Source organism: Barbus barbus (assembly GCF_936440315.1).
Source record: "Barbus barbus genome assembly, chromosome: 20".
NCBI classification, from domain to species: Eukaryota; Metazoa; Chordata; class Actinopteri; order Cypriniformes; family Cyprinidae; genus Barbus; species Barbus barbus.
Genome location: NC_136748.1, coordinates 22,983,860 through 23,009,054, shown reverse-complemented (window position 1 = coordinate 23,009,054; position 25,195 = coordinate 22,983,860). Strand labels below are relative to the sequence as shown.

General features: G+C 34.7%; 1 protein-coding gene across 1 annotated transcript in view; it reads left to right on the top strand.

Annotated features, from left to right (window-relative positions):
* LOC306886710 (coiled-coil domain-containing protein 85C-A) overlaps window positions 1-25,084 on the top strand; it is a 39,858-nt gene extending 14,774 nt beyond the window's left edge. The window contains exons 2-6 of the mRNA XM_079444039.1: window positions 8,286-8,365; window positions 14,980-15,084; window positions 19,169-19,264; window positions 20,257-20,355; window positions 21,673-25,084. Coding sequence (XP_079300165.1) covers window positions 8,286-8,365; window positions 14,980-15,084; window positions 19,169-19,264; window positions 20,257-20,355; window positions 21,673-21,762 — 470 coding nt within the window. The 3' untranslated portion in view covers window positions 21,763-25,084. The remainder of the gene's footprint in view (window positions 1-8,285; window positions 8,366-14,979; window positions 15,085-19,168; window positions 19,265-20,256; window positions 20,356-21,672) is intronic.
* The last annotated feature ends 111 nt before the right edge of the window (window positions 25,085-25,195 follow it).

Here is a 25,195-nt window from a genome sequence, read left to right as displayed (position 1 = left end):
CAATGCTAAATTGTAAGTGTAAAATTACAAAGCACACCAAAACACTGGCTAAAATATAATTTTTATTGATGTTTTTGATGTTGAAAAATACCAAATTATTTTATAGATAAACTATATATAAACATACTACCGTTCAAAAATGTGGGGTCGGGATGATTTCGTTAAATGTTTTTAAAGGAGGCCTCTTATGTTCATCAAGGCTGCATTTATTTGATCAAAAATATAGTAAAAAATTTTAATATTGTAAGATATTATTACCATTTAAAATATGTGCTTTCTGTTTTATATAATTAAAAATATAAATTGTTTCTGTAATGCAAAGATGAATTTTGAGTAGCCATTTTTCCAGTCTTCAGAATCACAAGATCGTTCAGAAATCATTCTAATATGCTGATTTGGTGTTTAAGAAACATTTCTTATTATTAATGTTATCAATTAACAGTTGTGTTGCTTAATGTTATATATATTTATCAAATAAACGCTGTTCTTTTGAACTTAGGATTTTATATATATATATACACACACACAATATCCAAAGTTCAAAAGAACAGTGTTTATTTGAAATAGAAATCTTTTGTAACATTATAAATTTTTTTTGCCATCTTGGATGTTTTTTTTTGTTGTTGTTGTTGTTGTTTTTCCGCTTGTCTCAATGCATTCTGGGATTCTCTGGAGAGTGTATATATATGTGATGCTGTCTCAGAATTCACCAAAAAGGTATCACACCTGTAATGCCTCTGTAGGCAGCTTTGGAGCAGAGCGCATATTATTTTAGCAACTAGGAAGATGACAGTCTGCATGAAAACTTACATAATATTTGTTGGTGAGTGAGTGATACGATGTGCTTTGACATTAGTATTAGTCTGGACATGTCTCTACTATGCATTTAATGCCCTGTAGTTTCATCGCTGTCATTGCAGCTCACGTTAGAAGAGTCTCTGTATTTGCCCTGACAGTGCTGCAGACGTGCCCACGGGGCCAGGACAGGAGCCGGTTTCATAACACAGTTAATGAGTGAAATCAGCACATCTCATGATTGTTAATGTGTGAGCTGCACTCCCTGCTGAGCTTGCGCAATCTGAACTGGATACCTGCGCCAGAGCTTCCTGCCTCTGGGTGCCAAGGTTGTTTTACAGGAAGCAGACTGTTTAATTCTATACTTGTCATTGGCAATTGCTTTAAAGAGTGCGTCGGTCTTGACTTTGCTGTAATTTGGTCGGCCTCATCGGTGAAAGAAAGGTTATATTTTCTATTAATATCCTTTTGAATAGTGTTTTTGCAGAATCTTGTCATTCATGGTTGGATAATTTCCGTTGGAGTGGACATGAGTCATCAGTAGTTTGTAGGACCTGCAGGGACACGGTATCTCTGAATAATGCTGAACTCTTATCTATAGTCACTGTAGGGAACGCGAGATAGCAGGATTATTTTATGTAACTGATTCCAAGATGTCTGCAAACTGTCAGATTGTCATTTTAGGGAACACACGGCAGCTACAAAAAGTATTTGTACACTTACCTGCAAATCACACTTTAAAATACCTGAATGTCATTGAATATGCAGTCACATTCAGATATTATATATAAAATATCATATATGGAATATAAAATAAAAAATATATATATATACTTTTCAGAACAGTGTCAAGACATTTTTGGCTTCATATTTTAAATACTGTGATTTAATTAACAAATTACATTTGTTAGGTGTAACTTTAGTGTCTAAATATTTAGCTTTTCTGTTAAACCTTTTGTGCTGCACATACATTTCGATGATAGAAAATTTGACGATTTTCATCTTCATAATTCTGTCAAATCATCTCTCGTATGGATAATTTCATATTTTCCTTGCTTAACATTCTTATGAGAAACTTTGTAGCAATTGTTACCTGAGAAACGTATTTAGTTCCTGTAACTCTTGCTGGAGGGGATCGATGTTCTGGTTGCGGGGTGAACTGTATCCAGGCCCCTTTGAATATCAACCCGCTTCAGGTTTCGTGGGGAAATGCTTAACACCAGCGAGACAGGCCACAGCGGTGTGGAACAATGCCTCACTGTTTGGCTAGCCCCACTTCCACATCTTGCAGTAATTGAACTCATTCCTGGGCCTCCGTCCTACCAAAGCCTATTTCCCAGTGCTGCTCGGGGACTTGTACACCCATGGATGGTGGGAGGGGTGCTCAGTTGTTTTTGTGGAGTGTTACTTTTTGAAGTCAATGTGGGTTCAACTGGAAAAGCTAATGAGCATTTTATTGATTCCAGCAGTCAACCTGCCTGGGTGGCTGTGTGCAAATCAAGAACTGCAAAAGTTAGCACTGAAAATGTCTCGTCCACACCCCTACTGTAATATCTTCAGTGTTTCCAGACATCACAAGACTACGATTACGTAAGATATGTAACCAATGTGTGCCGGAGATCAAAGTCCTCAGAGTTATTCGCCTCTGAGGTCCATTCGGTCATTGCATGCTAATGTTTGTCCAACCTGTAAAGAAATTATGCTTTGTTTTTTTTATTTCTATTTCTTGGCCTTATTGCCAGTAATGGCTATATGGTAACATTCATTCTGTGGAAACTCTTGTGAGCATGTTTTGGCTGCTACCAAATGGATAGGGTGAGAGTTTGGGCCAACCTGCAGAATGGAGGTTACTACAGTATCCAACTGTTTTATTTTTTGGACTTTTTGACCTATTTTGAAGGTGGAGTGTAGACAGGAGTGTGACGCTGGTTTGACTTGAACCTGGGTTCCTTGTCCTCAGCCACAGCTGTGGCTGTTTTTGTCGCTTCTATTGATTTATATTTGAGAGAGAAAAGGAAATTATGGATAAAAGTTAAGGTTACAGATATGTCAAGCCAAATTCAAATTCATATTTCCCATATGAGCATCCTAACTGCTAACCAATATTCCTTGACCTTTTTGTCACTTTAATGTGATTCTAGCTGAAACCCATGATGTGGGTTATTTTTTATATAGTTTTAATTCCCAATTTAAATTTACTTTAGTTATTTTATTGGTCTTTTTAAATTTAGTTTAGTTTTATTAGTTTAAATTTTTTCATTGTTAGTTTTAGGTTGTTGTTTTTTTTTTTGACTTTTCTTGTTTCAGTTTATATTTATGTTATATTAATTTTAGTATTTTAGGGCTGCCAAAGTTTTTGAGCTAACTAGTATAATTTCAAAATGTTTAACAGCTTTAAAGGTGCAATAGGAGATCTCGGAAAATGCTAACTTTAGCCTGGTAGCACTGAAAGTCAACGTCCCACCCTCCCTGCAATTGCCGTCCAAAGCCACGCCCCCTGAACGCACATATGCTCAAAGAGCAGAATACCAGAGACAACATTAAATTACTACAATAGGCTACATCAACGGTTTCCAATTACAGTCCTCGCGCCCTCCCCGCTCTGTACATTTCATATGTATATCTTATCACGTCCAATGGTTGTTCTGTCCGATGGCAAATCATAAGTGCCCTGCTTAATGGAGATCACCAGATATTCCGCCATGATTCCAGTTCAAAGGGCTTTAAAATGTGTGAGACGTGAATTTAAATTTTATTTATTTACAGAGGTATATTATGTCACACTTCTCTAGTAAGTTTTGTCTGTGTGTGAAGATGCTGGGCAGCGCAATTCCGTGAATGAATGTTCCGAAGTGAAATAAACGTCAACGGATTTTCCCTGCTCAGGGAGTAGAGAGCAATGAACACTGTGTAGGGATCATGTCAATTGGAGCACAGTTCATGCACATAGGTCTCTTCTAATTAGCTGGTTATCTGATTCAGGTGTGTGTTAACTAAGTGAGACATGCTAAATATGCAGAGCGGGGAGCGTGAGGACTGGAATTGGGAACCGCTGGGCTACATCATGTGTCATTCACCGGTGAGAAAACTTTATAGCACAGTGAGTAAAAGTACTACAATACCAGGAAGGAAGACTGGGTTGTTGATGTTTGCCTGCCACAGGGTGCGCAGAGGTACGCAAATACATACGTTGGCGGGCAGGTAGGAAAGCCAATTAAAATGCTCGGACAGAACGTTTTGATTGGACAAACATTTCTTGATCCTACACCTTCCACAGAATATATAAACACAGATACATACATTTAGACCACTTAACTTAATGATTGCTATCAGGATGTGAACAGACTTTCAACCAGTAAGTGGCAAAACCCAACTTTCGAACCATTCTGGGGCCTGTTTCATAAAACAAGTTTGCCAAATAAGCCAGGCATATTTCAGTTAGTCTGACTTATTTTGAACCAAATCAACTGACAATATGTCAAGACCAACTTAATCAAACCTGGCTTATTTGGTAAACTTGTTTTATGAAATGTGCCCCTGGTGAAGTAAAACAAACAAACAAACAAACAAACAAACAAAATGACCGAAGAGCACCAGAGGGTTACATTTTTCAGGTGGGTTGTTTATTTTATTTTTTATTTTTTTATCAAACCAAACCAAGTGTTGAAAACTAAAACTTAAAACAATTATTTCTGAGTAAAACAAAATACAAAAAATTGTTTAGATTTTTTCATTGATGCTTGATTTTCAGTTAACAGAAAATGTTTTAATTAAATTCTCATTAATGCTAAAAACACTGACCACATCTCAAGCAGACAGACTCGACAGAAAGACTAAAAACATGGCATTACAAGTGGGTCACTACTATGACTGGATCAGATAAGACAGAGGGAGACTTTCTCTGAGGCTATTCCACATCACAGTGTCTCTCCAATTAAGTCAAGCGCACCCTGAGATGTTGCCAGCACGATAGCAGATAGATCTGGCATTACCTTGAACGTGTTTCTCTTGGTTTCTGTAAAGACACCGTAGGACAGCTTGTTAGAGTTGAATGTTAAGTTGCGTGCTCTGTTGGAGAGCCTACAGCGCTTGTGCACATAGAGGCGGACGCTGTGCAGCAGAGAATGTCTAATTGAGCAGAGATTGCTAGAGGTGGGCGACGCTCTCACGACCGTCCCTAACTTTGTGCTGCTTGTCTGATAACCCGGGGGCGTTTATTTTTGTCCTTTTTGAATGTGGCTACATATGTGCTTAAGTTCCTTTCATTATCCCCTTCGTTTTTCCACTGTCAACAATTGAAAGCTTGTACAATTCTTTATTAATTCTCTACACTGATAATGGTTGTATTCAGATGGGCGTATACCTCATTTCTGTGGGTTACCCAACAAAACATTACAGAGGGGTGTAGAAAACTATTTTTCTCGCATGTTCAAAGAGTTCCTGCTGCATTGCAGCCCTGCAGAGATAAAAGACTCTACGGCTGTGAATGGAGCGGGAGGGAGTGTAGCGTTCCGCTCCATCTTTCTCTGGTCAGTGGTGGGGAACGCCAGAGGTGGGGGTTATGTACGTGTGAAGAACCAGTCAGGCTTTGTAGACAGCCTCGCTAATCAGCTTGGCCGCGTGTCAGGTGATCAGATGTACTGTAGTTAGATTATACAAGGATTGGCAAAGAGGATTAACGAAGCAGGACCTCTGCCTACCACTATGGTTCTGGCGGGCACATAAACATGCGTCCATCCCAGAGTTATTTAAATTAAATTACCTTTCAAATCGCCACCTTCATGCATGTATTATTGTCAGAGATGAATAAAAAACAAATGCAGTGATTGGTTTGGTGCTCCTCATTAAGGGATCATCAGATACTGTAAGCAAGTAAGAGGCTGCAGTGACACCTGGTGGGTATAACGGTCTTGATCATTGATTTCTCTGTGATGAAACAGACAAAATGGCCGGGAAAGCATAAAATGATCGATTGGAGAATGAGGATTGGCCATGGTTTATTAGTTATGGGTTCAAAGGGCACAAGAGACAAACCTTTGAATCTTATTTCAAAGGGTCGGGCGGCCCATCCTTGACTGATGTTGTTAACATCTTTGTGAAGGGTATCAGTGATGGTGTGAGCAGAAACGTATGCGACAAATCTCAAACTAATTTTTGTGAAAATATAGTACAATTCAGAAGTTTTGAGTCAGTTTCTCATGCTGCATTAATTTGATCACAAATACACAAAATGGTAATTTGTGAAATAGTTGTACAATTTAAAATGGCTTGTAATCATTCTAATATACTGATTTGGTGCTCAAGAAACTTTCTTGTTAAAAAACAGCTTAATATTTTTGTGGAATAATGATATAGTTTTGTATACATACTATGTATACATTTTTTGATGAATAGAAATTTCAAAACAGTATTTATTTTAAATAAAATTTCTGTAATATTATAAATTTATTTACTGTATTTTATCAATTTAATGCATCCTTGTTAATTTCTTTAAAGTCTTTTAAATCTTACAGACTCCAAACTTTTAATATGTAGTGTATAAAATATAATTTTAAATAAAATAAAATAGAATTTTAAGTAACTTTAACCAAAAAATGTTTAATAAATAAAAAATGTTGGATAAATGTTTCATTATTACATTTTTATTATTTTAATTGTGGTGCAATGTAAATAATTTAATATGGTAGTGTATAAAATGTTATTTTAGACAAGGTTTAAAATACTAAACTCATTTGTATACAGTATTAAACCGGAGGTCCCTATTCTGTCACCAAAGGGCCCCTTGGTCTTTCAGAGAAAACTAAAGCAAGAAAATCCTTGATTCATTCTGCTGTCATTGAGGCATCTGTTACCTTTATCTGTCCAATCACACTTAGTCACCTTACTTAGTTCCTGAGTGACACACACTCTGTGTGTGTTTGTGTACATAAGCGTATGCATGCTCTCAAACAGCTAATCTCTGCAGTCTTCACTCCTGAATGGTGCCAATGCATGGAATTTGTCTTCTGGAATTTGTAATACTTAGATATTTGTTGTACAAAATATAAAAATAAAAATTGTTGACATTGTATTATGTGATTCAAATACAAGACATTATAATTATTTACCAAATGACTCTCTTAAACACTTGATTCTGATTGGTTAATTGTAGCATTCGGCAAACAAATATATTAGCATAATGACAACTAAATTGTATAATTGTTTTATTTTATTCCCAGGCTGCATTACGTTGTTTTTCTCAAATTAAAATATTTATCAATTTCATTTTATTTTATGGATTTTCAACATAAAATTATGAGGCATACATGCTCCTTTTTGCATCTACTCAGGCCGGCAGGCCCTCCATCACCAAAAGGTCATGAAAGGCATGCTGGGAATGCAGCATACATACAAGACCAAACACTTCAGGATCCTCCTCTACCACTTCTGTTTTTTTTTTGGTTTTTTTTATCCTGATTCATTGGGTTTTACTTCACAGACATGAAATCAGTTTGTTTACCCTTGCTTCTAGTTTCTTTGACGTATGATTCTGTTGGAGACAAATGTCAGATGGCTTAAATGAAAGCAGCTTGTGTGTGTCAAAGGCAGTGTAGATTTCATGATTTGAGATTTCTTTGTTGTCTAAATGAGCTCTTTAATGTATAAGCCTTTATGTGATCATGTAGGATGTGAACTATGCAAAACTTTCGACTTTCAGCGTCTTTCTTTTGCTTTGACAGATGTCTTCTATTTAACTCATGTAGCCGCAGTGCACTCTGGGATATGGTATTGTATGTCAATGCCTAATAGAAAGCAGCACTATTTCAACATGACTTTTCACAGTAAAATAGTTTTCATAACATAAGAAATTATGTTTGGAGAAACTTGAGTAGGGCCAAAAAAAAAATCACACAGGCTGAAAAAATAGGGGCCACACAGAACTGCTGATCATCTTGACTCTATTAACTGTCCTGATCTCAAAGGATACAATTGCAAATAAGAGGAATGTGTGAATATATAAATACTGTATGTATAAATGTGTGTACACACACACACACACTACTGTCCAAAAAGTTTTTTTTTTAAAGCAGTGAATACTTTCATTTCTCAAGGATGCATGAAATTGATGCATGAAAAAGCAAAATAAAGACTGTGTTTTTTTTTTTTTAACTTCTTTTTCATTTAAATGTTCTTTTGAACTTTCTATATGTCAAACAATTCTGAAATTCCACAAAAATATTAAGCAGCATTGATAATAACTGATTCTTGAGCACCAAATCAACATTATAATTATGAATTATTTCAAACTGTAGTGTCATTTCAAAATATTAATATGTTTACTGTATTTTTGATCAAATAAATACAGCATGACCTTTTTCAAAAACGCAAAGAAATGTTACTGACCCAGACTTTTAAATTATAGTTCATATGATGTATGTTCTACATACCAAATTGCCAGTTTCCTAATTTTCTAATTCATTTCTCTTTTTTCCGCTCTTTTCTTTGTGCAGATTCATCTTCAAGCTACATCCGCCAACTTGAGACTAAAGTCCGGATTTTAGAGGATGACAACAAGCAGTTGTTATCCCAGGTAAGAGTCTATTCCTTAAACTCTGCTGGTAATGTGATAGTAAGGTACATTTCATGGAAACACAAAGCTTCCTTCCTATGACCAATCATAACTGGGTCATTTTCATATAGAAATATACATATTAATATATCAGCCAGCAGAATTCTAAGGGATGTGATGTTTTTATCAGCTGTTCGAACTCTCATGCTGAGGGCACCCATTCACTGCAGACTCAGAGGATCCGTTGGTGAGCAAATGATGTAACTCATTTGCATATTGGATGGCCTGAGTACATTTTCATTTTTGGGTAAACTGTTCCTTTAATGCATGTCATTGCACTAAGACTTACATGTATAACTCTGGATGAATCTCAAAGCTTTGATGCTGAAATGGGACTCTGATTTCTTATTATGACACTTTCAGAGCTTTGAACAAAAGGCCCTGGAGCTCTGAAGTTATATGAGACAAAGATACAGATCTGTCACTTACAATTTTTTCTTTCAGACGGTCTTCATCTCCCATTTTCTAAACCCAGATTTATAGTCAAAGATAGCACATCCATCTCAATATATTTAGACGGCACAGATGACTAGTTGCTGTCAGGGTAATTGCATACACTCATCTCTGATATTCTAATGCTACTTCTTCATATTTCTCATTCTCTGATGGATGAAGCCTCATTTTCCTGTTATTGCCTCCATCGATAACTCAATTCTTTGAGGAAAGATATCTCAGAATATGCAAGTATTGTGTACTTTGTTCTGGGTATTGTATTGTTCAAGAATGGCTGATCAAAGCCCTTTCTGTTACTTTAGGAAATATGAGCGTTTTATTTGCATGGCTTTTAGCTGATGGAACTTTGTCACTGTATTCCACAAGCAGGTAGTAAATCACATAGTAAGCTGCGTTTAACTGTGTAATGTAGGGTTTAAGAAGAGAAGAATGTTGTTACCTGCAGGGTCATCAGTCCATGCCAAAGATCTCATTCATGGGGTCAAATCTGTGTTCAATTATGCATGCTCAGTAGAACATTGCAGAAGGGAATTCTTTTCACTCCAGTGTTTTTTTTCTTTCAAGTAAGTTGATTTATTCAAAAAGATTGAGAAGATTCCCTTTATTTTTAAAGGGGCCATTATAATAATAATTGACAATTAAATAACTTAATAGGTTTTTCATTTAATCATTTGTCACATGATGTGAAACTATGATAATTTCAAGATGTTTTTGATGAATTGAAGGTTCAAAAGAAAAACAGTTGTTTGAAATAGAAATATTTGTATCATTATAAATGTCTTTACTTTCACTTTTGATCAGTTTAATACAGAATAAATGCAGCCTTGTTAAGTGTGTGTGTTAATAAAACTCAATGTTTACATAATATATGTATGTGTACTGTGTATATTTATTATATATATATATATATATATATATATAGAAATACAAGCTCATGCATGTATATATTTATGAAAAATTTTATGTTTATGTTAAATATATTTTTATATAATATAAAATATAAGAATATAAATATACATGTATTTTCAAAAAATATTTACTGTATATTTATGTATACATAATAAATATACACAGTACACATACATATTATGTAAACAAAAACTTAAATTTTGGATGCGATTAATCATTTGACAGCACTAATATATATATATATTAGGGGTGTGCGATATGACGATTTTTGATCGTGGATGATAATGTCTCCACAATCTGCTTTTGAAGAAATGTCGTAGTATCATGCTACAGCACACATTCTGTCAGTTGCAGTTCTGACGCCTCCGTCTCTATATGCTGTACAACGCCACATCCATTCAATGTTAACTCAGTGATAGAGTTACTCTTCACAATCACAAAAGTACATTATTTGCGTGTGTTATTAGCCTTGCCGGTTAAACTTTTCATTCACGCGTGCTGGTCTGACATGCGCTTTTTCTGAGCCCGTACACACAAAGTGCGTGAACTGAAAAGCCTGTCTAACAGCGCCTGGTTACTCAACTAAGTTATCTTTTGAGCTAACACTGACAAACACACAAGGTTTACAACCAACTGAGTCTGTCTAAAATGAAAGTAAACAGTTGAGAGAAAAACGGATGCGTGCCTATATATTAGATGGTGCAGGTCTTAAAGGGACAGGACACTAAACATGCAGCCGACTGTCATTAAAGGGATAGTTCACCCTAAAATTTAATTTCTGCCATTATTTACTCACTCACATGTTGTCCCAAACCTGTGTAATTTCTTTCATGTGCTGAACACAAAAGAAGATATTTTGAAGAATGTAGGTAACCAAACAGTTGCTGGTCCATATTGACTTTGATAGTAGGAGGAAAAAAATACTATGGAAGTCACTGTGAACCAACAACTGTTTGGTTTTCCACATTCTTCAAAAGGGTCAGGTTTAAAACTAATTTTGAGTAAATGTGTGTGTGTGTGTATATATAGTTTATATATATATATATATATATATATATATATATATATATATATATATATATGATAGAATCGACAGACAGATGACAGAATTTTTATTATTTAATGTTAAAACAATAAAACACAAAGCGAGAGAAAAAATAACTTACTACTCTTGACTGAAAAAATATATAGTAAAAGAATAGTTACTTTAATAGGAATCAATCTATATAGTGTTTTATTTTTATATTTGTTCATTGAATTTCTTGTATGCTCCTGCTAAATATGCCTATTGTACTTGAAAATTAAACACTGTTTGTTTTATTTGTATATTATGTGTTTTTTTTATGTGTATCTTTTGTTCTTATTTTTTTAATAACAAAGATAAAATAATGACAAAGATTTTCATCTTTGCCCACTTTGGCCTAAATATCCACCATTCTTTTTTTATATTTTGTTACCTTGAAAGGATTTGTCTTTATAATAGGGAAATTAGTTTGGCTGTACTGCTCAGACAAAATAGTCAAACCAACATGACAAAGAATTGTGATTTTAAAATCGTGAAATTTTGATATTTAAAAAAAAGTATTTTGACCCTTCAGTACAATCAGTGATGCATGGCACTGTTTTCTTGGCAGAGCTTTTATTAGGACATGCGGACAATTACACGATGTATACACGTAGACATAGCAGAACTTTTGTAACAACCTTCTTTCCCTGAAAAAGGTTCATAACCTCGATTAAGCTCCAGTAATCCATTTGTGCGCTGTTTGCACACAACAGCCATCAACTTACGGGACAAGAAAGCCAAAATGGGGATAATCACACACAGATGCTTTTACTATGGAGGAAATTCATTCATTATTTATTGTGTAGAGAGCTTTTTGTTTTGTCTGTTTTAGGAAGGTATGAAAGTAGCAAAGGCCATGACCTTTTACAAGGATTCTCTTGTTTAGTTGGTATTTCATGGCTGTGACACTCAAATATGCAGCAGTAAGAATTTTTAGACAGGTGCCTTTTGGCTAAATTTCTTAGGTCATTATTTATGAAGCGTGACTGACATTACCTCTCAGCTCCAGAGCTTTCTGCTTTGCTTTCTTTTACCTTTTACCCTCTTCTCAGATCACCACTCAGGAAATATCATGTGCCATCCGCTATCTATTTTTCATTTGCAAACAATTTTGCAGGGGTTTTGTTATCATTCTTTAGTCAGATATGTTGAGGACAGCACATTCTGCTCCATTACGAATGTTGTTTTTTCAGGTTTATGCCCCTGATCATAGAAGATGTGATGGTGATCTTGTGGTTTATTTGTGCTTGGATTGCTAGATCTTTATTTTGAAGTCATATTGAGTGCATTTTGCAAAAGTACAAGCAGATACATTCATGGCCAAAAATATCGGCACCTTTGGTAAATATGATCAAAGAAGGCTGTAAAAATTAATCTGCATTGTTAATCCTTTTGATCTTTTATTTAAAAATATTCACAATCTAACCTTTCATTGGATAATAAGAATTTAAAATGGAGGGAAATATCATTATGAAATAAATGTTTTTCTCTTATACACATTGGCCACAATTAACGGCACCCTTTTATTCAATACCTTTTGAAACCTCCATTTGCCAGCTCAAAATTTTCTCCTATAATACCTGATGAGGTTAGAGAACACCTGACAAGAGATCAGAGACCATTCCTTCATCCAGAATCTCTCCAGACCCTTTAGATTCCCAGCTCCATGACGGTGCTTCTTCTCTTCAGTTCACCTCACTCATTTTCTACAGGGTTCAGGTCAGAGGACTGGAATGGCCATAGCAGAAGCTTGGTTTTGTGCTCAGTGACCCATTTTTGTGTTGTTTTTGAGGTTTGTGTTTGGATTATTGTCCGCTTGGAAGATCCAAACATGGCCCATTATAAGATTTCTAACAGAGTCAGTCACTTATTGATTTTTTTATTTGTTGGTATTTGATAGAATCCATGATGCCATGTGTCTAAACAAGATGTCCAGGACCTCCAGCAGAAAAATACAGCAGTATATTGTCACGGTGCACACAACGGGGAGGAATGAGGAACACAAGATGAGGATGAAGCTCAAATTAATCAATCTTTAATTAATCCAAAAAAGGCAGGGCTGACACACAGGAACATCGGGGAGTAACGAGTAGACCAGACAACATCTAACTGAACAGACGGGACTATAAATACACAGGATAATCACAGATAATGAGACAAACACAGCTGGACAAGAATTAACTGATAATCACACTAAACAAGGACAGGAAACAAACCAAATATGGAAACATGAGGCGGGAACACACGACACAGGACTGACAAATATTTCATTGCACACATGGGATACTTTTTATCCCTGTTATTGGCAATTATTGGCCTGATGGTGGAAATGGGAATTTTCACTGCTCTAGCTCTTTTCTTAAAGCCACTTCACTAATCTGTGAAGCTCGATTATCTTTTGGTGCACATCAGAAATATATTCTTTGGTTTTTTTCACTGTGATGGATGATTAAGGGAATTTGGGCTTTGTTTTCCCTCCTATTTATATTTCTGTGAAACAGGAAGCCATGGCTGGATAATTTAATGTTCATAATCACCCTGGAGTGCTCAAAATTGTGAATATGAATGGGAATATACTTCAGATATATTTTACTCATAAGAAGTGGCTAGGGGTGCCAATAATTGTCCAACGTGTATTTGAGAAAAACATTTATTTCATAATGATATTTCCCCCCATTTTATATTCTTATTATCCAATGAAAGGTTTTTTTTTTTTTTTTTTTTTACAATTAACAATGCAGATTCATTTTCACAGCCTTCTTTGATCATATCTACCAAGGGTGCCGATATTTTTGGTCATGACTGTAGATGAGCTCGATAATTTTTTATTTTTTTGGCTTATGTTCTTCCAATAAAAACAATGAGATTTGCAGTACTGTCACGTTTTAAGTGTTTAAATGTTGTCTTGATCAACACTGAAGACCAGAGGAGATGGTAAGATGAGGTCAGGCAGCAGTTGTATTTATAAACACTGTGGCTGTGTTAATGCTCTCTTGTTCCCTCAGCGACTGTCCAGCCCATGCCAAAAATCTGGAGTAAAGCAAGTGGAAGTAAATTTGTCTGGACAGTTTCTGTGTTGGCAGTATATAACCACTCATTATTACAAATTAAGTCATATTAACAACTCCGAGGCTTATAATAATTAGCCGATGTTTGATGAAGTTATCAGCATCAGCAATTGAAATCTCCCCTTAGAATTATTGAATCATTATGATGTGGTGTACTGGCCCATATCGGTTAACAACTAGACATTAATCTGCAACCAACTAGTGTTCAGAGAGACTAGAAGGTTAAAGGGTTTGATACTTTACTATCTTGTAATCACACACCCAGTCTTGGATCTTTCTATACTGTAAAAAAAACAAAAAAACAGTTGAGCCAACTTAAAATTGTAAGGCGTCCAGCTTCAGCAGATTTGAGTTCTCTCAACTTATTTTTGTAGGAGATTCTCAACTTTTTGTTGTATAAACTCTACAAAAATCTGCTGATGCCTTAAAATTTTAAGTTGGCCCAACTTTTTTTTTTTTTTTTAACAGTGTAGTGGCACGGATGGATATCTACACTTTTTCCACATCTAGAGATAAGTAATCTCATCATGTTTTAAATAAATTCATTAATGGAGTTTATATTTTAATTCATGACTTATACATATACATTTTTGTTTGCTATCCACGTACAAATTCTAATAGGTTTCTGACATTTTAGAAACACGCATAATCTGGTATTTAATGACATTTCCTGCGACGATCATCCACATTCATGCTCTTTGAAAATACAATTTCTCTGAATGCCCATATGTGGTGGTAATTTTGTGGTTAAAGAGCAGTACTGATAACTCAAAGAGCTCTGGTTCATGAAGGAATTTGATAAATACTTTCTCTTGCTTTTATTCCCTTTAGCAAGAAATATATAATTTATTAAAATTTTTTTACTGGCACTTTTGATTTTAATAAGTGTTCATTTAAAAAAAAAAAAAAAACTACTGATCCCAAACACTTAAACAATAGCATACTGTGCATTTGATCCCTTTTTGTTTCCACTTTGATTCATCTAGGGAACTGGAACATGTTTGGGTCTGATTTGTCTGTTAATCCTTCTAATTATCTCAAATAATCTGTGTTTGGCACATTTCTGCTTCTCTCCACAGCAGGGGAACATGGGAGATCTGAAGACACTTCGAAAAGGACTGTCCCTGTATCACTCAGAGTCCCAGCTCTCCTCGCTATCCCAGTTTCAGGACACCTTACAGAACGTACGTATCCCGCTGATTAAATCTGACATGACCTCATTATTTTGCATCGGAGCCAAAATAAAAAATCACAGTTGAGCTTAAAAAGATTTGTCATGTTGAGCCGATTTGGAGATTAGACAACAATTAGCTGTTGCAATTCCAGCTGGTTTAAGGCTTCTGCATTGCTCTTTGTTGATGCAGATGAGAATTGACCCATGCCAAGGAGCTTAAAACATCAGCCTGAATGACAGAGTAAAGTCCCGCTGAGGACAGTTCCTCAAGTATTTGTTTTTTTAAAGAATATGAGTTGTTCAGTGGTTCTTAAACTTTTTCAGGTAGTAGACAATTCAACATAAAAATTGTGGACCACCTATGTAGAACAAGTTTGTTGTGTACACTCTTCATACAGTTTAATATAATACTCTATCCTGAAATAATTTTGCCAGACTGCTTTGTTCATATTTCCTTCAAATAAACCACACTGTTTGCTAATGAACAAAATAAAACAACTGTTGCATAACAGTCAGTAGCGTTATATTGAAATTAAGAGAACAGAAACACTATCAATAGCAAAAATGAATCTTAGCAGAATCAGTTGTTTATTATGAGTTGATTTGTCATTCAAATAACTCAGTTATTTCAATTATTAATGTCCACGGTTTTATTTATTGCAGACTACAGTTTGAGAATCACTACAGAAGTTGCTTTCATCTAATTTTATGAAAGAAGCTTTTTTTCCTTTTTTTATGTGAAACTACAAGAACATGGCAAGCAGCCATTACTCCAGTCTTCAATGTCAATTTATTTTTATTATTTTATTTTTATATTAATATCATCAACAGTTTGTGCTGCTTAATATTATTGTGGCAAGTGATGCATTTTTCTTGTTTCTTGATTAGAAAGCTCAGAAACATATCAAAGTATTCATTTTAAATATAAATCTTTTGCACCAATTTATTGTTACTTTTGATAAGCAGCACAGAAGACAACGACGCTGTGCTTATAGGTCATTTCCTGTGGATTGCAGGAGGTTTGTTGTGCTCTGATCTCTGCTGGAGACTTCTCAGTGCTGATTCGTTCCTTGTTTAGATATCATTTCTAACCTTAAAATGACCTTATAGGAGCAGTTCAGCCAACCCTAGTTTAATATTTCCAATGACAAAGCCCACAATGCTGTAAGGGATGAAACCGAATGCTGTTGAAAATGTTAATTTTTCCTCTCTTCTCCTGAGACGTGATTATCATCATCATCATCATTCCCCTCCACTCGTATCCTCAAAAAAGGTCATCTGCGAACCAGGTGCTTTAGCTAATCAGTGCACTCATCAGCTCTGACAGGCCAAAACAGCACAGCTGCTCCACTTTAATATGAGGGACAGCTTCCACAGGAAGGAGAAATCAATTGGAGAGTGGCGTGGGTCTTGTCCTCAGAGGCTGCTGCGCTTATTTTATCCCAGCTCATCTCAGCCCTGTCTGCGAGCTCATGGCTTCATTAGCATGGCTTTGAAGTTTTGATGGCACTAAATAATGCAGCGGCGAGCTGCTGAAACAATAATCAGGTTCATAGAAGCAAGCAGATCGGTTGCTGTTGTTAGCAGTTACCCGAGGAGAGGTAATCAGAGCAGATTGGTGCTGTTTTAGAGTTGCTTAATAATATTAAAATGTAGTGTGGAAATATTATGATTTTTGACATTAATTTATATATAGACAATACCAAATGCAGACCTTGAGCTGAAAACTCATCACCAAACACCTAACTATATGGACAAAAGTATTGGGACACCCCCTTCTTTAGAACAGAAGAAGGCACTTCCAAAACTGTGGCAACAAAGATGGAAGCATAATTCACGTATTTAAAAACTGTATTTCCATCTCTGTTGCAAATGGTTTTGAAAGTGTCTAAAATGACTGTACCCATATACAAATCATTGGTGTTTGGTGATGAGTTTTCGGCTCAAGGTCTGCATTTAAAGTCGCACCAGAGGTGTTCAGCTGAGATTAGGACTTTGCTTTATGCAGACCAGTCAATTTCTTCCACACTGACTGAATCAATCATGTCTTTTTGAACCGTGCCTTATACACAGAGGCACTGTCATGTTAGAATAGAAAAGGGTTCTGTCCAAACTGTTGCTATAAAATTAGAAGCACACAATTCCCTACAATATCATTATATGCTGAAACATTAAGATTTGTACTCATGGAAATTACTAAAGTAGTCAAACCTGTTCATTAGAAGGAGGTGACCCAATACTTTTGGCAATATAGTGTATGTGCTTGTTTTAGCTGCCCAGGATCTTTACAGTCTGACATATTTACAGCCTTTTTTTTTTCAATTTTGCTATTTCTTTAATGGCAGTTAATTTGTATACATATAACATCCACATTTTCCTTTCTTCTTTATTGAAATGTGCTGCACACATCAGAGTAAGGTTGCATGCACAGCGGTATTCATGCGGTCTAATCGTTGGATTTGTTTAATCCAGGATGGTCTGTGATTTGGCGTTTATGATCAATGCATTTTGCAGATTAAACCGATAATAGATTAGCAGTGGGAATTTATAGAGGCATTAGTAAGGCTCTTCAGAATATCTAAGATTATTGTTCTTGGATTTGATAGGCCTATAGAAATATCTTAATGATTAAATTTGGCTGCATCTATAGTCCACTGCTCTGTTTGTGACAGCACTAGGCACGCTAGCCAATCACACAGATGTTCCTCATGGCAAGGCTTCAAAACTGGGCTCCAAACAAATGTGATGATCACTTAATATATGGTAATGCCTGGAGATGCCACTTGCTTCTTAATGGATTATTTTGAGTAATCGATAATCTTATGAAATAGTGTTTTTAGGTCAACAGAATAAATGCACGCAAGGCTATTCTGTAGCATTCTGAGCCCATTTCAGCATATTGGAATGTAAATAGAATGTAACTATGCCTATGTGTTAGAATATATTGCATTGAATAATTTTTAATAAAGAAAATATATTCACACCCTTTAATTTTTTCACATTTGTTATGTTAGAGCCTTATGCTAAAATGTTTTCAAATTGTTTATATTCACATCAATCTACAGTCTACAAAAGCAAAATAACTGTGAATAATTTGTAAAAACTGAATTTATTTAATATGCAATAGAATCATATATTTATATTATTTAATATGTATCTATATGAACATTTTTATATTTAAATATATCATTGTGACATTTCGGCATGCAATTGTGTAATTTCATAGAATATTTTTCTTTATTAAAAATTATTTAATTTGTTAATAATAAACCGTGATAATGTGAGAAATGTTGAAGTTGTCTGTATATATTTCTAATAAAAGCTAATTAAAGTGGTATGAAGCATTTATGAATATATTTTTCTTACTATTTAATCTTATTAATTTGCAGTCTATTTAAAATTTTATGGGAATTGGGAATTAAATCTCTTAATCTGAAGTAATTCAATTGCAATATAGTTTATATAAACGTTACCATATGAGACTGAATTGAAAGGCCTTGAATAGATATTGGCATTTGCTTTGAGAAAAATCCATATTTGAGCACTGCTTGGTTTTTACTGGCAAATGAATCCATGCAGAATGAATCGTGGGACTCCTGGACTTCTCTAATCAGGCTGCAGGCCGACGCATGACAGCGACCATTGGTTCGGGATGTACTCGGGTCAGTCCTGGGTAAAGTCCCCACGGCTCTAGCCCTTAATAAACCTGCTGGCAACTGCAAGTGAACATCACAGTCCTGTTCTCCGAGGCCAAAAGCGAGCCACAGTTTCCATCCAGGGGTCCTCTCCCGACCCCAGTGCTGAAATGCCAGCTCAATTGTTGTGGATTTAACGCTAGAATGGGACTCAAAGGGCTGAGTCTAAACAGGGGCTGACTAGACCCTGTGCACTGAAAGAGCTCTTTGTTGATGTGTACCCATGAAGGGGGTCCAAGCAGAGATGAGTTATAATGAGATGCTTTAACCCATTTCGAGCCTGAGTTGACTCAGAGAAACAGCCATGGGCGTTTGCAGCGCTCTAATCACTTCTGGTAATCTGATAGAGCAGTATGAGTGATTTTTGATCATGATAAATGTGTGTCCATCTGTCTACAGGGGTCTGCGCGGATGCCAGGAGGTGATCTGCCACCCCCCGTCACAGGATACCTGCCGGCTGCACAGAAACCAGAAGCTGTTGTACATGCCATGAAAGTAAGATTCTGATGCACTTATTGCAAAATTAAGCAATACTTGTCCTTACATACTTTCTTGCTTTCTCTGTTATCCCCCAATGTCTATCAGTAAAATAAAAAAAATAAAAAAGTTTAAAGTTAAGTCTAATTTTACAGAAATTAGATCACGTTTCATGGGAATAAAAAATTATTATGGTTTCTCGCTTCTCACTCAGCATAGGTTTTAGAATTAAACCCATCATTGTTTTTAATGCGAGTGTTCCTCTTACTTGTCATAGTAATACTGCCACCTAGAGGATTTTCCGTGATTTGTTGGATCTCTGATGTTTGAAAGATAATATAAAATTTGGGAAAAAATATTTTGAATGAGCTTTTTAACTTTTTATTTTAATTTGTATCAGTAATTAAGCTATTTTATTAGTTTTTAAAATATATGTATTTTTTATATTTAACTTCAATCCAATTTTATTTCAGTTTTAGAAATTTTAGTACTTCAACTTAATATATATTTATTAAATTATATTTATAATTATATTTTGATTTACTATTAATATACATTTATAAATATAAATATAAATTAAATATAACTATTATTAAATAAAGTGTGATAATACTTTTATATTTTAAAATCCAAAATGAGTATTAAATTAAAATACAATAATTTTATAGTACACTTAAAAATAAAATGCTAATTTACTTTTTTTCTTTTAAAATTTTTTAAAATCATTTTTAATATGAATTTTTAACATTTCAAAGCTAAAATTTCCAAGCTTTTATTTTGGCAGCTTTCAGGGAAGTAAGCATATGCGCTGTTGGTTTTAGTGCTGCCGATTAAAGCCAAAGTCCCTTTTGATTTTAGATATTATTCATTATGTTGCACAAACAGTGACTTAAAAGTTACACTCAAGTGTAAATAATTAGGTATTGGTGGTTTGTTCAAGTCAGTTAAGTATGAGCCATAGTAATAGTGCTGCTTGATTTATCGAGTACCTCTGTTCATTTGCTTTGTAGGTATTAGAAGTCCACGAGAACCTAGACAGGAAGATCCCGGAGGACTACGAGGAGGATCTCAGTGAGAAAGAGAAAGCCATTGTCAGAGAGATGTGTAATGTGAGTACTTAGAAACATCTCCCATCTGCCTCCCCCTACATCTTACTTTCCTCTTGTCCTTTAATAAAACCCTGTTAACAGAAAGGGGCAGTAAGTTTGTGCTCCCATTCCCATGTGTTTGTTGTCCTGTCGCGTTGTATAATTACATCAGCTTTGATTGAGGACACTGTTTCAATGTTGCACAACAGAGACCCACTTTCAGACCACTTTAATGAGAGGTCTTGGCAAAAGTCCTTGTAGTGTTTACCGCACAGTTGTCTTTGCAATTAAAATAACTTGATCACTGAAACAATGTAGGTTTATCGGCTCCCCGAAGGGCCCCTGGAATCTGGGACCTGTGCTCTGTTCCTGCACGGAGAACCTCAGCCTGTCAAAAGCAAAATCTCAAATAGCACAAGGGCTTCTTTCTTTTCTAATCATAATTAGTCCCAAGTCCCACCCAACCAGCCCCCCTTTTAGAAGCTCATTCTGTATGACGAGTCATTGCTTAACTTGGGAATTCTTCACTTTATTATATACAAATAGAAAAAATAATAATATATATTACCTTCTATAACTTTTCCCTAAGAATGTAAAATTTTTTGGGGCTTTTCTCAATTTCCCCTCTAATAAATGCATAAGATGTGTTAAAAATTATTTAATTATATGCTATTATTTAATTAATTAATTATAATTCTCGCTAAGAAGTATTTTATGTATTCAGATTGCAGTGTTTTAAATACAAATTATCTAGAAGTTTTAAGTTATTTTTTAAAGTTTTAATTTAATTTATACATAATTTTTTTCATATATTTGTGTTAGTTTATTAGGTGTGGTTACTAAACGGGTCAATAAATTTGAATGTAGAAAAAAAATCTATCTATCTATCTATATGTTATAAGTTGTATAATAGTAAATACATAAAAATAGTAAATGCATAAAGTGTTACAATCAATTAAATCAATCATTTACATTTAATTGAAACATATTTATTTAATTTTATTACGATTTTAGCAGGTTTATTTTGTTATTACAACACTTTTACAATTAAAAAAAATATGTAGAATGAGAAAAACATAAAAAAACATACAAACATTATTTATATTGTGACATTATAGCTGACATGTTCTGTTAGGAAGCTTGTCTCCAGAACCCAAACATTCAAATCATCATTATCATTACACACACTTTCAAAAATCCATACCATCACACATTATATGACTACATCTTCATTCCAGAACATGCTGTATGATAGCACTGAATAAATAGTTTTTAATTTGACAAGACTTCATATAGTCAAAAGATTCACCCAACTGTGTGTTTGCTTTGTGTGTTCAGGTGGTGTGGCGTAAGCTCGGTGATGCAGCAGGATCCAAACCCTCCATCCGCCAACATCTCTCTGGGAACCAGTTCAAAGGCCCTATGTAGCTTCCATGTCAATGACCAGCAGGGCCTCGAACAAACAAACCAATCTGTGAATATGACAGGAGGAACAGACCATCTCAGAACTGGGCAACTTCGGGAAACGACACAAAGAACTTTGCTTCTACTGCCAGCTTCTTTCAGCCCATGGCATTCAGTTGAGACATTTCAAACCTATTACTTATGATGCCAGGTGGTAGTTAAATATATAATGGACCCAAAATTAGTTCAAGTTAAATCATAGCTCTATTTATGTGCACACCATCCAAGTATTCATACAAGGCAGCTTAATGGATTCATTTCTCGTTCCAGATAAGGAATGAAAGCAGATAAATACTCCATGGAGATACTCCTACAAGATAGATCCTTTCCACTCCTAAAAACTGTTTGATTTTGGCATAAGACCACTCCATATTATTCAATTCTTCAAAGATTTTTTTTTTTTTTTTTACACTACCGTTCAAAATTTTGGGTGTAAGATTTTTTTTTATGTTTTTGAAAGAAGTCTCTTATGATCAGCAAGGCTGCGTTTATTTGCTACTACATACAGTAAAAGTAATATTATAATAATTCAGTAAAATTGTGAAATATTATTCAATTTTAAAATAGCTGTTCTGTTTTATTCCTGTGATGGCAAAGCTGGATTTTCAGCAGCTAATACTCCAGCCTTCAGTGTCACATGATCCTTCATAAATCATTCTATTATGCTGATGTTCAAGAAACATTTCTTATAATTATCAATGTTGAAAACAGTTGTGCTGCTCAGTTGTGGAAACCATCAATGAATGGAAAGTTCAAAAGAACAGTAATTATTTACAATTGAATTTTTTCATTTTCTGCGACATTTAATGCATCCTTGCTGAATAAGAGTATTATTTAAAAATAAATCTTACTGACCCCAAACTTTCAAACAGTTGTTGTATATATATTTTTGACTTGAGCCATTCCCATTACACCAGAATGTGACAGACTGTTTTAAACTCAAACAAGAATCATGTTACTTATAAAGTTACCAGCCATTGATTATTAACAAGTGCTATTCATTTATCAGTGTTAATTATGGACCATTAACATAGCTGAAAAACAAAACATTAAACCTTTTAATTAAAAAAAGTCTTTAATTCAGGTAGTTCATGAATAAAATATTTTCTCAGGTTCCCAGAAATACATATTCTAAAATAATACTGTATACTTTTATGTGAATAAATTCTATAACCTGGAAATATTCAAAGGATATATGCAGGCCAGCTCACGAGTTTAAGCATTTAATTAAAGTGTTTTTTTCAAACAGTTCTTATAATTGCCATCTCATCTCAAAGCATATTACTTTAAGTTCCAAATTGACAATCGTGATTAATGAAGCTGCTTTCCATGACTTCATTTGTATTTAAACCATAAGGTCTGGATGAAAGCAGATGGAGTCAAAATTCTCAATATCTTGAAATGTGTCCCAATGCAGTGCTTTTGATTGTATATGAGACCTTATGAATTTGTGTGGTGGTAATATAATTAAAAGTATTGATAGGGGAATAGTTCAGCCAAAAATGGAAATTTGTTGATGGAAATTTCATCCAAAGATGTACATGAAATAGTTTTTTCATCAGAACAGATTTGGAGAAATTTTAGCATTACATCACTCGCTCACCAATGGATTCTCTGTAGTGAATGGGTGCCGTCAGAATGAGACTTATTGCAATGGTTTAAAGTTAAAATGTCTTAATATTAAATTTGTTTCTTACAAACAATCAGCTTTTTGCTTCACAATATTATGAGGTTTTTATCAGCTGTTTGAATTCTCATTCTGACGGCACCCATTCACTGCAGAGGATCCATTGGTGAACAAGTCATGTGATGCATAATTTATCCAAATCGGAAAAAAACAAACACATGTACATCTTTGATGGCCTGAGGGTGAGTTCATTTTCAGCAATTTTTCATTTTTTGGCTAAACTAGTCCTTTAAATCTGTTTTAGGTCTACAAATTGAGTTCTGTATGAAAAGAATTGGAACTGTATTGCAGGTTCTAGATACTGAATAGGTGCAACAGAGAAACTATGTGCTGGATGAATGCAAGTATGGAAGTGATGCGTGTTTTCTGTTTAGCCTGAGGTTTCATCAGTACACTATTTCAAAAAGCATTTTAATGTCGTAGTCTGCGATCGTACCTCAGCCAGTCACACTTTCCATTATTCCTTTTACCAAACTTAACGTTTCTGCTTAAACTGAATGAAATCAGACCATACAATATGTGCTGATTAAACTGGATCAATTGTAAGGTTTGCATTATTGATAATAAGCTTCTTTTGTTTTGCTGAATTTTGTGTAAAGCGTCTAATTCTGCTCCATATGCCTAGTCAGGCAACATCTTTTATGTGCTTACTGTACATGATATATAGCTTATGAATGAAAATAAAAGAGAAAGCAGTAAAGTCTTTTGAGTTTTATGTATTATAATTCAGATTCGTTCTGTGTACACAAGAACTGTCTCAAAAGATGCGTGCTGCATTCCCACAAAAGCTCTTTTTTTAAAAACCAGTGACCCGATAAGCCATAATTTTGTATTGTTTGTTTAAATCAAAGCTATTTTGAGAATTGCCGAAAATCCCTCTGCTGATCTAGTTATTTTTGTATTAAAGTTGTGTGGATATTTCATTGAAATTGTATATTTATGAGAGACACTTTTGCAGTGCTAGACTGAAATCACATTCGTATTGGATGTTTTTTTTTATTGGATGCAGCAGGTGGCTTTTGGCGGTGTTACGTTTTTTTGTGTGATGTTTATGCGAACAAAATGAGCAGCAAACATTTGAATAAGTAAAGAAAATAGTTGCATATTTTTATGAAAAGTATACATTATGAATTTGGGTCAGTAAATATTGTCTCTGCTATGCTGTGAAGTGTTTCATGTGAACACAATACCTAAATAATTGGTGTTGAACTACACGCATACATTAAAACTATTTTTGAAATCCAATTAAGTGTCCTTTATAAACAGACCTAGAATACACAACTACTGACTTTTTTGTATTTGTTCAGTTTAAAGCACAAAAGAATCTGAAATGCTGATATGTTCCTATTTTCTTTTCAAATGCACTGCTTCTTTTGTGAATGAGGATTTGATGTTTTCATGAACTTCAATGTTCTGTGTAGCTCATCTGTATGTGAAACACATGAAGTTGTAATTCAGCGCAATGTAAATAACTACTATTACTGTAGAATACCTGTAACTAGCATGCATTTATATATTTTTAATAAGCTGTATGTAGCTGAGAATGAACCTGTATTTTAGCTAATAAAAATTCTAAATAAATAGCAAATAACCCTCTTGTATACCCTCCTTTTCTTTGTATAAAGTCTCATCTCCTTTTTGAATTGCATGAAATGAACAGCAGAAAAAAGGCAGTGTCTGCCATCTACTGAAGGTTTTCTGGAGTTGCAG